Source organism: Lepisosteus platostomus, chromosome 6 (genome assembly GCF_059453375.1).
Source record: "Lepisosteus platostomus isolate fLepPlt1 chromosome 6, fLepPlt1.hap1, whole genome shotgun sequence".
Lineage (NCBI taxonomy): Eukaryota > Metazoa > Chordata > Actinopteri > Semionotiformes > Lepisosteidae > Lepisosteus > Lepisosteus platostomus.
The window spans coordinates 56,091,922-56,103,427 of NC_142616.1; the positions used below are offsets into that span (position 1 = coordinate 56,091,922).

At 38.7% G+C, this 11,506-nt stretch overlaps 1 protein-coding gene across 1 annotated transcript; it reads left to right on the forward strand.

Moving 5' to 3' along the window:
- Positions 1–227: 227 nt before the first annotated feature.
- gnat1 (guanine nucleotide binding protein (G protein), alpha transducing activity polypeptide 1) lies at positions 228–11,376 on the forward strand. Its single transcript, XM_088636437.1, has 9 exons — positions 228–564; positions 5,706–5,748; positions 6,838–6,979; positions 7,222–7,379; positions 7,640–7,768; positions 8,085–8,214; positions 8,655–8,808; positions 9,422–9,630; positions 10,422–11,376. The coding sequence occupies exons 1-8, from the start codon at positions 459–461 to the stop codon at positions 9,610–9,612; spliced, it is 1,053 nt and encodes a 350-aa protein (XP_088492563.1). The 5' UTR covers positions 228–458; the 3' UTR covers positions 9,613–9,630; positions 10,422–11,376.
- Positions 11,377–11,506: the final 130 nt, after the last annotated feature.

Consider the following 11,506-nt stretch of genomic DNA (forward strand, 5'->3'; position numbering starts at 1 on the left):
TGCACTGCTTAATGAGCATGCGTGTGTATATAATTGAAGGTAAGCGGTTTAGTCGACTTAACTGCATCACATTCTGCACCTTCAGCTGAGCAAAGCAAACTCTGCCTAAATCTTTTTCTAATTCTCCTGCCCCACCCCCCCTCCATCCTTTCACTTTTTCCTAGTTACCCCTCACTACCCTGTCCTTGTCTCCTGTTGGCTGCCGAGAACCAGGTGACTCCAGGGGTACACGAAATCCGTCTAAGAAGTAAAAGACGCCGGCATTTGCAGGCAAGCGAGAGGCAGTTGATGTCCCAGCTGCGTCGCTGAGGCCAGAGAAGGCTTCGGACGGTGAACCGGCCATCGAGGACTCACCTGAGGCCTCCCCCCCTCCCCCCCAATTTCATTTTTGATCTCATTGAGAAAAACTCCCCAACTTCATTCTCGTCGGTCAAAAAACCAAGCCCAAAGGTTCCAGGATGGGAGCAGGTGCCAGCGCTGAGGAGAAACACTCCAGAGAGCTGGAGAAGAAGCTCAAGGAAGATGCGGACAAGGATGCCAGGACTGTCAAACTGCTGCTGCTGGGTAAAGTCTGACTTGTGCAGGGCAAGGCGCTGTGTTTACTAATATAAGCTTTCTTGTTTCCCCTATCTAGTGCAAGAGGGAAAACCAATAAGACTCTGCTTTGAGGGAGTTTGTTCTGAGGGTTTACACTACTGGTGAAGGTTGTACAGAATTCACTTGCATTCTGTTGAATTCACTAATCTTAAGAGTTAGTTAGGCAAAAAAAAAATCTACTGGGCAAATCTTTTCCTGGGCATGAAATCAGGAGACACCTTTCCTAGGGTTCTGTGGCATTCAGAACTGCAGTTTGTTTGACTATCCTTTGGATTAGAATAAGTTATGGTGGGTTTCTTTGGAAAGATAGGCTCATTTAAATCTAGTGGTGTTCTGCCTGTATTTTTGTTGCTGTCTACAATCAGATAATTGGCTTACAATAGCATCTTGCTTTCATATCTCCAACAGTGTGGCAGATGATTTTGTTTTCAAAAAGCAAAGATAATGTGGTATACATTTGCTCAGACCAGAATTTTCTTAACAAAAAATGGCAAAAAAAAGTTCAAGTTTTAATACAGTGCAAAGGTTATTGTTGTACGCGTTTCTTTTTTGCAAAAAAGTTTGGAAAGCAAAATGCAAATATCTGTCTAACACCTTAAAAAGGTACAGAGAAAATGTAGCCTCAATGTTCTAAAGCTACTGTGACTCCTTTTTACCACAACATCTAAATGTAAGTGGCTGATTTTCGGCCTGTTCTAGCTCTGAATTTGTGTTTGATTCATTTTGGAACTAGTCACAATACTCCCCTACTTGGAAACAACGAGTCCCACATTCTCCAAATGTATCAACTTACAGTAATCTCATGAACCCTACAGGCTTTTAAACCATGTCCACTGCATTTGGGTAAAGATGTACAATAAATCACTGTAAAATGAGGAACCCTGGCACCATCTAACGGCCTCAAGCCAAACAATGCTTTAATCCCAATTATGTGCTCAAATTATTTAAATGCATTCACTAACAACATTTAAAACTCAAATATATCCTAACAGATATTGTTAAATAATGTTCTAAGGAATGTAAAAAAATCAATAAAAGTCCTTTATTTACTGTATATAACTATGTGATTACAACAAAATCATATGCAGTAGCCTTGACCAGACTAACCCAGTACTCCTGTGTAACACCTCAGAAACACTTGATTAAGTAAAATACACCCTAAAACCTTTCTTGAGGCTGGAAGCTCAGCTGTTCTTAGGCTTTTCCTATGGTGGTTTTTGTCATTGTTCTCTCTTTGCTGGCTTGGTGGTGAATTAGGGTGGAAGAGATGTATTAACACCAAAAACACTACATTGGACTAGAGGCCCATATTTATGCCTAGGAATCGGCAGGAACTACAGTCTTACTCCTAAAATTTCTTTGAACTACACAGCTGATGTTATGGTCACTTCTTCTTATACGTAGAAAGGATAATACTGTATGCTGTATATTGTTACATATGTCATTTTATTGTTAATCATTCTGTACTATTGTATTCTACAGTACACTTTGAGCTAGTACACTATTATTGGAGAAACAAGACATTCTTTCTGTTTCATAATGTGTGAAATAAGTTGATAATTTTAGTTTATTTTTTGTAGCAGTGTTCACTCTGAAAGACACGCTCCCAATATTAAACAATTGTTACAGTACATTGAAAGACATAAGTGGGTTACTTAAAAAAAAACTCTTTGTAATTCTACTTAGGTCAGGACCAGAATGTTAAGTAAGGATTCAACACATACCTGGACATATTCAGTGCCCAGGTTGGGCCTTCCTGCTATGTGTTTATCCTCCAGACAGGTACAATGTAACTGAGGCTTCAGATTTCTGTAGAGAAGTCAAAATGACAAGAGTTACATTTTTATACAGATACACAATTAGCAGTCTATTCAGAACACGACTAGAGGAGGCAGCAATCATCTGTAGCATGAGGGCTTTATTTTTGTTGGGCTACTGTATCATATCCAGACCAGCTGTGGGGATACACACAGGTTGTAAAAAACCTATTAAGGCGAGAAATAGCTTCTGCTGTGATCGATATTTAGTGACTCGAAGTATCCCATGCAAATATGGATCAAGAGATAAAAAAGTGCTTAAAGAGCTCCCCATGACGCACTCTATCTGTGTCCTGACTTAAAAGGCTTAGTCCAGGAATAATTAGCTTGGCATGCCCTTATCACAATCCCTACTAGCGGTACATGTTTAAAAACCTGTAGCTCCTCTATCTGGACACTATACTCTCTTGTTATTTATAAATGACCCAAATGCAAAGTACACAGATACACTCTGTGTTGAGAAACTGGATGAGGCCTTCCATATTTAAGAAATGTTTTTGTGTGAATTCACGCTAATTATAAGACTTACTTTGATACAAATGGATACAGACACTGTCATTCTTTAGTTGCAAATGGCGTGAAAACAAAACACCTTTTTTACAACAGGTCCTCTATGCTGGACTGCAAATTCAAAATCCTGTTTTGTAGAATTGCTAATATTTCATTCCACAATCATTTGAATATTTTTTTTTGTTCAAGAATAGGCTACTATTAGCTTACATTAACATATGTACGATACTCAATGCATGCAACATCACAGATAATGCAAGAACTCCGTGAATTTTACCTGAGAGCACATTCATGCACCTAGCATTGACTAACCTCCCTGACACAAGCTGAAAATATCAGTCCTTAAACTTCAGACAGGGTGGAAATTCAGATTTGAGCATCACAGTTGGTAAGCATGATTATCGCTTGTGTGGGCTTTGTTCATGTGGCCTGTGAACCGGCAATGCACAGACACCACGTAATAAAAACAAGAGACTGGAAAAGCCCCTCACTTCATATGGCCCAATGCGTGTTTCTTGATTAGTCTTGACTAGACACTACTGAAAAGTGGCATTGTGCTCCTGCTTTTATGAACCAAAAGAAACCAGACCAGAGACGGGTTGAGAGTTTGTTCCTTTCAATTAACAGTAAGAACCAAATAAAATAAAAACTTTATTTGGATTATTAGTGCCTTACTTGTTTTGCCCACCCACTGAGAGTATAGTATCTTCCTAAAGATGCTGAGCTCCTGTTACAGCTACTTATTCTGGTATTATTCCTCTAGACTGTAAAAAAAAAAAAAGAGTTTCACCGACTCCAAATGCAGCAAGTAATTTTAACAAAAATCCTCAATTTTTAAAATTCAACTTTAAAATATTTGGTTGATGCTACACAAACAGATGGAAGCTTTATTTGTCCATCAGCAAAAACACAAATAACGAAAATTAACGTCCACACCCACTATTTCTTACAACGGTTTTTGACTACTACCACCATGTTTGGGGGTGAAATGCCTTTACAAAGAAAACATGCCCGCTACTATAACATTTAGAGCTCTTGTGTATGAATGTGGAGAGGAGCCATATTAATTAAGGACTCCATCAATCTAACTCCAGCCCTCTTGTTTCATCTCATTTTGAGTGGATGACATAATACTCACAGACTCTAGCGGTTTAATGTTTTGCTTATTTATATTGGCTTTTCAAATGTTCATTGTTAATAAACAGGCCGTTGGATTAGGAAATACGTATGGCTTTGTTTTTAAATGAAAACAATAATGACCCAATACATTTTACCGCCGGAGGAAAATCCATGAACAATGTTATTTTAACCAGGCTTTTAACAAGACAGATATATCACCAAAAGTATCGGTATGTAAATATCATCATTTGTAAACACTAGAGAAAAAACAAGGAAACTGTAGAACCAAAAACATGTACATTGCCCCGGGAAAATCTGTGCATGTGAAATGAAAATCAAATAAGACTTTATATTAATAAAAAGTTAAGAAATGAGAAGTACGTTATGCAAACCCCCAAAGCAACAAGAAAAGTTTGTTCTGCCACGAGCTTCTCCTGCCGTATTAATTGGAAATGCAATTTGCAAAAAAGCAATTAGTTAGAAGCAATTAAGTTTTCTAATGAAAATGCAAAAAGCTCCCCCGAAACCATAAACAGATAAACTACTGAAACCCCAAGTGAATTTCTAAATACAAAACAATTAAAAATAATACAGTAAAACAATACAGGTACCTGCAATTTACTGCATATTTCCTTCCCCATAAAAAAAGGTTGACGAAATCATTACAAAATCTGTCAGTGTTTCTGCTTGCTTCCAAACATATTAAGAAAAAAGGAGTCAGTTTTGCTTCGCAGACGTAAACGATATTTATAGTACAAATAAAATAACAGCTCCACCTCGTGGCCATTTTATATAATAATTTGACATTACCTGTTATTGTAAACTAATCACGCAATGAATCAATATCAGTTTATTTCTTAAGTCTTTCAGCTAACTGCCCGGCTACATTTTTCAATCACTAACCTGACGGTCTGCTAGCTATGCATTCGCTGTTTTACAACGTATTTTCGTATTTGCAACTGAACATATACTGTATTAGTAATAGCTTCGACAGCATGCATTCACAAATAAATTCAAAGAAGGCAATAAAATAAATATCACAAAGAAAAAAGCACTTAAAAGCATCATTTAAAACCACCACTGGTTATGTGAGGTGCTGTAGAGGACCAGCTTTCTTTTGAACACAATAAGTGTATTTTATTACACAAAATAATGTATTTTACAGATATGTAAGCCAAGGAATGTTTATTTAAACCTAAAAGAAAAAAATATTTTAATAATTATTATTTCAAAAAGAAGGAACGTGGTTCTCCTGTAAACACCAAGAGATTTCAAAGTTTCTCACAACAGAAAGTACATTGCATCTCATCTGACCTAAGCATCCATTTTTAACCGCTTTATTCAGTACAGTGTCTCGGGGAAGTCGGAGCCTATCCCGGGTTGCAACGGGTTGCAAGGTGAAAGAAACCCACCTTGAACGCCGTTCTATAGCAGGGTATACACAGACATAAACGCACACACTTAACAGTACACCAGGGCCAGTTTTTTCCAAAGCCAATTAACCTATCAGTGCAGTATGTCTTTGCATTGTGTGAAAGGAAACCGGACCACCCCGAGAAAATCGTGTAAGCACAGGGAGAACCCAGGACTCCAGAGGGGCTAGACAGCAATGCTAATCACTACCATGTCACCCTTACCTCTGACCCCTGTGGTTTTTTACAGGTGCTGGTGAGTCTGGGAAGAGCACCATTGTCAAGCAGATGAAGTGAGTGTACTTTGTTGTCTCTCAATGTAAAAAATACTGATCATGGCAGGAGCACAAATCACATTTTCAGCTGTAATGTTTTAATTAAATCAGCTTTCATGGTACAGTGGACCTCATCTTAATGAAATCCCAGTATTTTTCCATCCAAAATTATTTTGTAAAGCAGAGTATGTAAAATGAGACCTAGAGATCATTCATGTTGCCTAGATGTAACAAACACTCATGAGACTGCACAAGTCATTAGAACCGTGTAGATGGTGTTACGTGACTACTACTACATTATTAAGCTCTAAAACAAAAAAAATGCAATACTATTATATTGTTCCATTGAGAATGTGCTCCTCTCTTGAAATTCAGATTCCATTAAAGTGGCCTCAGATTTCCTTCAAACATGTACGTTTCAGAACGTTTAATTTCCTTTTATTAATTTAGCAAAAATTCAAATATATTAATAGTTTCTTACACTTGTGAGAAATTACACTTACTGTATTTCTGGACACTCCACTAAAACCTATTTACAGGTCATGGGTACACCCCTCCACCACCACCAATGTGTAGCACCCACCTGAATGATGCAATGGAGTACAGAGTGATGAAGCCAGTTATTAGGATTATTGGTCATGATTTGTAAAAGCCAGGTGGAAATTTGGCCAGGATACTGGGGTTAACATCCTTACTCTTTTTTGAGAAATGCCCTGGGATTTTTAATGGGAGCTTTACGTCTCATCTGAAAGACAGCACCTTTTATACAGTATAGTGTTCCTGTCACTATACTGGGGCATTAGGATCCATACAGTCCACAGGGTGAGCGTTACCTACTGGTCCCACTAACACCTCTTAGCTTTCCCAGCAGGTCTCCAATCCAGACACTGGTCAGGCTCACACCTGCTTAACTAAAGTAGCTTGCCAGTTGTGATGATATGGTTACTGACTATAAAGAAAACAAGATCAAACTGCATCTTATGATATTACAAATCATATCGTACTTATCTTGTCATCACTCAAATGTGCCACATTTACTTCAATCTGTGTACAATTGAAACCGGAACCTGAGATGAACAACAGTGACACCCTCTGTTTTCCTTACAGAATTATCCACAAAGATGGTTACTCGCTTGAAGAATGCTTGGAGTTCATTGTTATTATCTACAGCAATACTTTGCAGTCAATCATGGCCATTGTGAAAGCAATGAATACCCTCAATATAAGCTACGGGGACTCAGGTAGACAGGTACAGTGTGAGATGGGCTTTTTAGTTGTTTCTTTTCCAACTTGAGCCATCAAATAATCCTGAAATAGACCACTCGCATCTTCCAGTGCAATTCATACAAATACAATGTGCCTCAATTGGCACTGCTTTTGTTTGCTACTGGAAAGTTTTAATGCAGGACCTCATTGGTCTGTTTTTTGGCATTGTGTGTCAAAGAATCCTGCCTATGTGTGACAGTGTCTCTCTGTGCATCTTGTCTATAGGATGATGCCCGTAAGCTGATGCATCTGGCCGACACCATCGAGGAGGGCACTATGCCAAAGGAAATGTCCGATATCATCCAGCGCCTCTGGAAAGACTCAGGGATCCAGGCATGCTTTGATCGGGCTTCTGAATACCAGCTCAATGACTCTGCTGGATAGTATGTTTCAGACCTTACAGACCATCTGTACAGCTTGAACTCCCGAAGCCCAGTAACTTGGTGTACATTGCTATACTGTTTTTTCAACATCATAAATCTTGATTGGTATTTCAATAGTACAGTTAACCCACTCAGGACTGTACTGTTCGTTTATAGAAAACAAAATTCTTCTTACATTATTCTTGAGCACAGCGGGTTGGTCTGTATGCGTTTCTGGTTTCTTAAAATTGACTAGCCTGCTCTCTCCTTCTCTCTGCGAGTTACCTGAATGACCTGGAGAGGCTGGTCACACCTGGCTACGTCCCCACTGAGCAAGATGTGCTGCGGTCAAGAGTAAAGACCACTGGTATCATTGAGACCCAGTTCTCCTTCAAGGACCTGAACTTCAGGTGGGTCTGAAAGCCTCCTGGGCAGGATAAGCTAGGAACGTAGAGAATGGAATAGATGAGAATTGTACATCATTGCTGGCACTTGATTTTTTCCTTTAGATATGCTTTTCAGCCAGCTTTAGATTAAACAAACCAACCAAAAGACGTTTATCAAATTTCTGAAAGAGCTGTGAGAGGCAAAGGAGTTCAATTGTAAAGCCTTGCCTGGAATTAGCTTCAGCATTGCAGTCAAAGGTTGCAATGATTGTCAGTTATCTCCAGTATAAGGTGCAGAAACTTAATACAGACTCGGCTGAGTCACCTCTCTCACTTGCAGGATGTTCGATGTGGGCGGTCAGCGCTCTGAGAGGAAGAAGTGGATCCACTGCTTTGAGGGGGTCACCTGTATTATCTTCATCGCAGCTCTGAGCGCTTACGACATGGTGCTCGTAGAAGATGATGAAGTGGTGAGAGAGCACATGGGGCCAGGGGACTCAGCCACAGACTCAGAGAAGTAAAAAGTCAGGAAACGGAACCCAGGCAAAGGACTTTTACAGGGGTCTTAAGTTCTTTCAGAAAGACCATTCTTTCAGGTCTTTTTCCAAACAATCTTGAATTCTGTAAACAAATATGTGTGGTAGTACAGCATTGTATATTTTGTAAGTCAACCTGGTTAGAGGTGTCTGATAAGCCAATAAAAAACAATATTAGTCTTATATGCTATTTTATTAACTCCACAGCGGAACCAGTTCAGAAACACTATTCTACTGTATGGTAGCAGACTGTATGTGGTGTAAGACATGTCAGAGTACAATGTTTCAGTTTCTCTTTCACAATGTATTTTGTGCCCCAAAATTGCCCATCCCCTGCCTTTTCCCAAGCTGGTCTTTCTGCTCTCTTCTTCTAGAACCGAATGCACGAGAGCCTCCATCTGTTCAACAGTATCTGTAACCATCGCTACTTTGCCACCACCTCCATCGTACTCTTCCTCAACAAGAAAGACGTCTTCATTGAAAAGATCAAGAAGGCTCACCTCAGCATGTGCTTCCCTGATTACGATGGTTAGTAAATAGCTCAACATGCAACAAGAAGATTATTTTCACCATATTAAGTCTGTAGAGATACAGTATTTAAGAGACTAAAAAGAGTGCTTTCTGCTAAGATCACAGAAATAGGACTAGGAATAGGCAGTCCTGGTCCTGGAGGGAAGATGTGTCTGCAGGTTTTCTAGGTCTCTTCAAAGCACCATTGAAGAGCTAGAGGAAGCTGTGAAATTGGTCCCATCAAACCAGTATTGAGCTGGTTGTTAAAAGCTGAATTGGAATGAAAACCTGCAGAACCACACAGGTCCTTATGGACTAAGATTGGACACCCCGTGCCATGTTCAGCCAAGCTGTGGGACTATATAGCTAGACGGAAAAGAACACAAAGACAGTCAGAGAACTGCATGGTTCTCTGTGACCCAATGGGAGTCATTCAATATGATAATCAATATTTTAAGACATACGTTCAAAGCCCAGTACTTTATCTTGGCCATGAGAAGAGGTGGGAGCCTGACCTGGAAAACAGATACTAAGTAGTAACAAAAATTGTGGAAGCTTGAGTGACATAGTACCAAGGTTGTTATACCCATGTCCTGTTTTTAAATGCTAAATTTTACTCTTCCTTCACTAGGCCCAAATACCTATGAAGATGCTGGTAATTACATTAAGTTGCAATTCTTGGAGCTGAACATGAGAAGAGATATCAAGGAAATCTATTCCCACATGACCTGCGCCACAGACACAGAAAACGTTAAGTTTGTGTTTGACGCTGTCACAGACATCATCATCAAGGAAAACCTGAAGGACTGTGGTCTCTTCTAAGAGCCACAACTTAAACAGGTACAGTGCTCCTGTTTTTCTCCAGCTTTGAAACTTCAACTTCAAAAATACACATCTTTGCATATCGTTTCCTCAGTCCCAGTGGTGCAATTAACCAGAAAAAACACTTAGCAAGATTTTTATGAGTAACAACAGACATACTAATTAAAATATCACCACTTGCTTTATTCTTGTCGACAATTTGTACTAGCCTGGAAATATTAACAATCAGAATCAATTAGTGCCAGCACATACAGTAGGACTGAAGATGAAGGAATAAAAACAATTAGGAATTACATACTAAATTATACAGATTTGCATAATGTTTATGAGCAACAATCTTTTCCTATTTTGACAATTTAGTTTTTCACCCAAACTGCTTCAGGAAATAAGCTATTATAAAACACTAGCCAGTCAGTTCTTTTGTTGCCTTAGTTTCAAACAAATCCCATTCCACACTCTCTAACCTTCTATAGGCACAAGTAATATCATTAAAACAATGCATACTGAACAAAGGACCATCACGTAACAATGTAATTAAATCAAGTGTTACCTACTACAGATCACTCCTACCCATCATTAGCAAGGCTAGGTTGAGGCAGACTAGCAGTCAATGTGTGATTTGGTGGCTCAAACATTCCTTGTTTGGCAGATTGAGACTGTGCTTCAAGCTTTCTATTTTACCCATCACCTTCTCTCTAACCTGCAGGCCAGACCAAGAAAAGCATCTTGTCCCCACTGCAGCTTTCAGCCCATAACATCTCCTAATCCTTCCAGTTTGTAATTTATTGATTCATTTTCAATTTCTACAGGTATGCAGCAATTCCCCATTCACCTATGAATCCCACCTCCCCAAAGAAAACAAACAAACCCCCGAAGAACAAAAAAAGGGTAAAGGACAAATGACCAACTCTAACTGAGACTGCAGGTGATTGAGCTGGACTGATATGCAAAACTGTTCAAAACTCACCTCATTAGAAAATCTATGACCATATGCCAGTCTCTGTTCATATCTGCTGTGGGCAGTAGCATAAGTTCCCAATTTGTATGGTAAAATGCCTGTCATTATCATTGATGTAAAGGTAAATTTATCAAAGGAGTTACAAGAGGAATGGTGTAAATTGCTGTTGGAACAGTGCTTTGTAAACATAGGGGTTACTTAAGCAGGTGTATGCAGCAGTTATTCAACTGTAAATCTTAAAGAGTGGTGTATACTGGCACTGATGTAGTTCATTCCAGGTAAAAACATCTTCTATGTACCATTATTTCGTGAGAAAATGATCTTTCAGAATTATGAAATCCAGTAAAGATGATATGTGTAAAAGTTTAATTCCACCTGCATATGCACTTGATTTAGCTATCAAAATGAAAAAAAATTGGCAAAGCATATACAGTATTAATGAAAACTGAATGTAAACTGGTATAAGATTGAGCTTTACTAGCTTAAATTAGGAAAATTAATTTAACCTGGAGCTCAACTTGTTTTAAACAGACACATCTTTATAGATTTGTAAATGAATATTCATTCCTAAATTGAGGCAACAGATTGAGACACCTACTTGTAGGTCTTTTTAGAAAGAAGGCACTTCAGTTACATTGTAAGCAGTGAAATAACTAAAAAGATAAAATATTTGTCCATATTAAATACATTTAATTATTTATTCTACTTTCTGTAACCACTTTAGACCATGTACTGTACAAAGGGTTGTATGTAATGTCACCAAAGTGGAATAAATTTGGTCAAGACAGCTTGCGTAGCAAACAGAACTCTCCTGATTTTCACTGCTGTTTCTTTCACTACTTTCTCTCTAGGATCTTAAAGTCATCCTAATATCATTCTTTCTGAATATTCCTATTATTGCCTTATGAACCACACCGAACATCACCACTTTCATCC